This window comes from Buceros rhinoceros, unplaced genomic scaffold (genome assembly GCF_000710305.1).
Source record: "Buceros rhinoceros silvestris isolate BGI_N320 unplaced genomic scaffold, ASM71030v1 scaffold17586, whole genome shotgun sequence".
NCBI classification, from domain to species: domain Eukaryota; kingdom Metazoa; phylum Chordata; class Aves; order Bucerotiformes; family Bucerotidae; genus Buceros; species Buceros rhinoceros.
The window spans coordinates 1-5,202 of record NW_010419501.1 but is presented as its reverse complement, the minus strand read 5'-3'; the positions used below and the strand labels follow the sequence as shown (position 1 = coordinate 5,202).

At 41.9% G+C, this 5,202-nt stretch overlaps 1 protein-coding gene across 1 annotated transcript in view; it reads right to left on the bottom strand.

The window, feature by feature from the left end:
- Window positions 1–3,015, bottom strand: part of EIF5B (eukaryotic translation initiation factor 5B) — a 34,359-nt gene extending 31,344 nt beyond the window's left edge. The window contains exon 1 of the mRNA XM_010138963.1: window positions 2,981–3,015. Within this exon, the coding sequence (XP_010137265.1) occupies window positions 2,981–3,015 (35 nt within the window). The remainder of the gene's footprint in view (window positions 1–2,980) is intronic.
- Window positions 3,016–5,202: the final 2,187 nt, after the last annotated feature.

Sequence of the window (5,202 nt, the reverse complement as noted above, 5' to 3'; positions counted from 1 at the left end):
CTTGCAATGTACTATTTTCATACACAGTAATTATACATAAGGTTTAGATGCCTTTGTGACAGTAACAGATGAAAAGAATCAAGATTTTGACAAGAAAAGCTGCTTCTAACAATCTACTTAGTGTACTGCAGTGTTTTCTGGTTTATGTTGCCATTACTGCATATATTTTAAGATTCTCGCGGTCTTTTTACAGTGATGTGTTGCTTCGAAAAAGAAATCCAACAAATGTATAAAAAGAGTTTTCTTAAAAATATTAAATGCCTGCGTTAAAACCTATGGGTCTGGGGGAAACAGAAATATGTAATTGCATAGGCCCAAAAATTTTTGTAACAAAGAAATTATTTTGCATTATTTTACTCCATCTGTCAGGATAAAATCCTGGAATCTTCCACATGAGATCTGCAAAACAGGGATTTCAAGAGTTTATCAGCTGTTTTCCTTGATGAAGCTGCAGAAAGCTTTGCTTGTGCAAATATTTTTGAGAAGCAGAGACAGTTACTGTAAATCCTCTGGTGTACAGAACATTTCTGAAGTACAGGTGTTTGTAGGCTTTCTAGCCTTCACAGAACTTTCCTACACAACATTAAGATTTTACTTAACATACTAAAAAGAGCCAAATAGAACAACTAGTAGGCAATGCCAACAATTTAATTTGCAGAAGAGAAAGCAATATATAGCACCAGCAGCAACACCGTAAGTCTTATTTTAGCAGCAGTGTTCACTCTTGGCTGCAGAATCACAGCTGGCACCCGTAACTTCTAAAGCAATATGCATGAATGATCAGAGTGGTATGCCTAGGCAACAGTTCACAATATTAAAGGGCATAAGAATAAACACACCTAAAGACTACCTACTGGAAGCTAAGGAAGACTACTAAGAGAAGAGGAGATGACTTAAACCTGGGAGAAGAGGAAAAACAAACAAAAAGCTAACACCAAAGGAAAAGATTCATATTCCAGGCAGAAAATAATCTGTATTGCCCAGTATATAGCACACTTTCTTGGAAATCTAAAGCAGCCATTTGAGGCTTGAATTCAAAGCACAGTTCTGTAGTTTACAACAGCCTTTCTTCCCACACAGTTAAAAAAAAAATCCTAAATTCACAAAGACAGCAGGGTAGAACCTTGACATACCTTCTGTCATTACAGCTCTATCTAAGAACCAAAGCATAACACAACAGTCCCAAGAGGAGCTAGACTACACAATCAGAACCCCTTGTCTTCCATTAGGAAAGCCTGAAAATCTAGATACTTCGTATTTTTACTGAAAGATCTGCTATAAAGTTTCATTTGAAAATGAGTGATCAACACCACCATAAAAAGTCCAAAGAGGAAACAACTAAAGCAACTTACATATGGCTTAGGAGTTATGCATGACCCAAGACACTCTCCACCTTTACAAACTGCCTCTTTTTAAACACCACACCGAGCTTTTCCTACAGTGACCATTCTACATAAATATGTTCTTCATTGACAGATGCACAGCAATCAAGCAGCAGCAGCAATCAATAACAGAGTTCCAGAGGAGGGTAACAGAGGTGTTGGTATAGCAGAAACAGATTTGTAGGTGTATCTGTTCAGGTAGCAATCTGTATCCGTAACAGGTAACAGTCCTGCATTCCCATTCTTTTCCTGTTTACCATAGCTATCACCATGCTCAGGGTCTCGTCTCTGCGTAGTTATACCCTAATCCCATGACAAAATTCATGCTCACCCACATTTACCAGCCCACTTTCCAGACGTATATCAATACTCACCAGTGTGCCTTTGTCCTGGTTTTGGCTCAGATAGAGCTTATTTTCTTCCTAGCAGGTTACACAGTGCCATGCTTTGGATTTTGTGTGAGAACAAGGTTGGTAACATGCTGATGTTGTAGTTGTTGCTAAGGAGCACTGAGCCCAAGTTAAGGATGTTTCAGTTTCCCATGCTCTGCCAGAGCACAAGAAGCTGCGGGGAGCATGGCCAGGACAGCTGAACCCAACTAGCCATGGAGATATTCCATACCACAGGAGAACACGCCCAGTACATAAACTGGGGGGCGTCGGCCAGGAGGCGTGGGTCACTGCTCAGGCGTCGGTCAGCATTGTGCATCACTTTTCTACTTCTCTGTCTTTTTGTTATATTCCTTTTCATTACCATCATCATTATATTTTTTATTATTGTTATTATTTTTAGTTATTAAACTGTTCTTATCTTGACTCATGAGTTTTACTTCCCTTCCTCCAAATTCTCTTTCCCATTCCTCCGGGAGGGTGGAGGAGTTAGTGAGTGGCTGCGTGGTGCTTAGTTGCTGGCTGGGGTTAAGCCACAATGAACCTCTCCTGTACTCAGCAGAAACCAGAGAGGAGGAAACTACACAACAGAAGTCAATGCTTTGAGAGTGAGGGGAGAAAAGCAGGGTAAAGGTGACTTGTACCTTCCATAACTTGTCTCAGTATATCAGAAGAAAAGCAGAAAATCTCCTTCCTGTCACATCAGTTCTCAAACCAATATTCACAACAAACATACCACCTGCACCTTCCCACGCGCTTCCTCTGCCATGTCCATGAGCTGCCACTTGCTTTGGGAGCTGCAGCCAAAAGAGATGTAAGGGTTTGTATCTGTAACATTTTTGGGGGAAGGGGACAAGAAAAGGAGGAGAAAACAAGTAACACTGAATTGTAGATGTAGGCGGCAAAACCAACCAGAAGCCTTTGATTCCATGGTGCCCTTCCTCTCACTCCACTGGAATGGAGAGGAGACTGATGGGGGACACTGAAGTCCAACTTTAAGCTACAGATGCAAATGTGATGCATCCTGTCCCTCAAGAGAACTTGATGTTCACAGGGGTGTCAGCTAGAGCAAACATCACCAGATGATGCGGGTACCGCTGCAGACAGAGCCTATTCCAAAACATCATGGGCCTTCCAGGTCCATCCTCACTTCCATCCCTGCTATGAAATACACCCAGTCTAACCACCCTGTCCTTCTCAAACACATACCTGTTTGAATTCTTCTGCCACAGCATCCCTTCCATTGCGATACAGCCCTGTAACACAGTCTTCCCAATACCAGTAGCAGTCCATAAGCTGCACTGCATTCGCAAGGCCTTAGGACTAAAGCCTGTTAGGCTTACTTTGGCTGAACTTTTCTTGACCTGCCTGCAACAGCCACTTGATTTAGCTGTGACAGCAATTTCTCTAACTGACCAGGTGCCTATGCCTAATTGGTTCTCCTTTTGTTTACCCAGGCAGGCTGCAACCACAGTTTTGTATAAACAGCAGTAACAAGCAGTTACTCTGTACAGAATGAGATATTCGCAACTGTACAACAATGATGTAGTGTAGAGAAATACAGGCCTAGTCTGGTAGCAGAGGCCTGCCGAAGTGGAGAGACGGGATGGAGCGGAGCACAGGCATGGGATAAACAGAGAAGGCTTGCACAGAACTCTGCAATGGGCATCCCACAACTCACCAGAGGTCAGCTAAGTGAAATGCAGACCTGGAAGAAACTCTTTTTAGGGGCAACAAACAAGAAAGAAATAACATATAATATGTAGTCCCTTTTACGTATTTGGATGTAACACAGAGCTGCAAACCAGTGAAGAGCAAAGGCATGTATTAACAATCATATAAAAATGATGTCAAGAAGATCCTAGCGTGCGAAGATGAAGCCATCAGTGCGAACTCACCGTAACAGCTCACCACCACCAGGATGCAGCCACTGACCTTAGGACTCAGAACAACAGTGAGACAGTGAGTGCAACTACTTTAACTCATTATTGCTCTTTTTTTTGGTCACAATTATATCTGAATTAATAATCATAAGGGTCTTAATATTTAAATTATTCTAACCATAAACTCTTGGCGTCCCCTTTAAAGCATGCTTCAGTTTTAGACATGAATGAGATTTTGCTTATATTGCCCAAGAGAGGCCCACACTTCAGTAATTTACAGATACACAGAAGAGATACACAAACAAGGTATCCACTAGACACCAAGACTCTCAAAGTGTCTCCTGCACACCAGCTGCTGGAAGGGTCACTGGAAGAGTCCCAAGCAGCAGTGTTTCAGTAACCAGCGACTGGTGTATGATTCTGGCATCTACCACACCAGGTACAAAGACAAGCACTAGGCCTTCTTTCATTTAGAGCATAAAGATACAAGTCTTCCCTCTTCCTTCTCAAATCACACTTGACTCATTTCCTTGCCAGAGCCGTTCCCAAGATATAACTGTGAAATGCAGCACGTGAAACAAGCTGATAACAGCAGACACTATAAAGCAGCATACATGGTATGGCAAAAGCTGTGAGGAAAAATAGTCAGACGAGCAAAATACCTCACTAGCAAAATACTCATTACCTAGCAAGAACCAGAAAAACTAAAAGAGTTTGCACCCTAATCTGGTAAAGGTTAACAACTTTAAGGCACTAACATCCACATCTCAACACAACACACATCTAGGTCCTAAGAAATGCCTAGAGAGCGAACACTATTTCGAGAAACAGCTGCCATAGGCAGTACTTTCGTAAAAAAAAACCACTTAATGACTCAAAAAGGATATACAAAATGAGCAGTCCAGGTAAGGAAAAAAGTTGTAGCTTCTAGTTCATACACATTTTAAGATGGCAGTTTTCATTTAACTCCTTGTCAGTACTAACACCTAAAAATAAAAACACTCTCTCCAAACTGACTGTGTCTTTGTATTTTTTATTCTATAGGGACAAGTATCTACATTCTCTCCTGCTAGTGTATATACACGTTATTCACTCAGTGTTCCATATGGTTAATATAGCTGCCATTATAAGAATATCTTAAACACAAAAAAAAAGTTCACAGATGGGGCAGCATCCAAGATGATATGCACATAACCGTAGGAGTGATCCTCTTATCCTCCAATCACTAGAATATCTAACATCTGCATTTACTGAGCATGCTCAAATCATTAAGTTATAACACAACCTATAGCACCGTCTCCCATTTAAAGGGGGAAAAAAAAAAACCAACGCACCCAAAACCACTTCACGTGCTGCAATTGAACCAAGCATCTATTTTTAGCTGACAATCGAGATCTGTGCTCGCAGCCAGAGGCCATCTGCCACTGCCTGCTCCCGAACAAACTCCCCCAGAACCTGGCTAAAGGCTCAGGGAAGCACCTTTCAGAGGGAGCGCAAGGACCGCGCTAGCAGCGCGGACCAAGTTTCTCCTGCCGACGCCAACCCCCA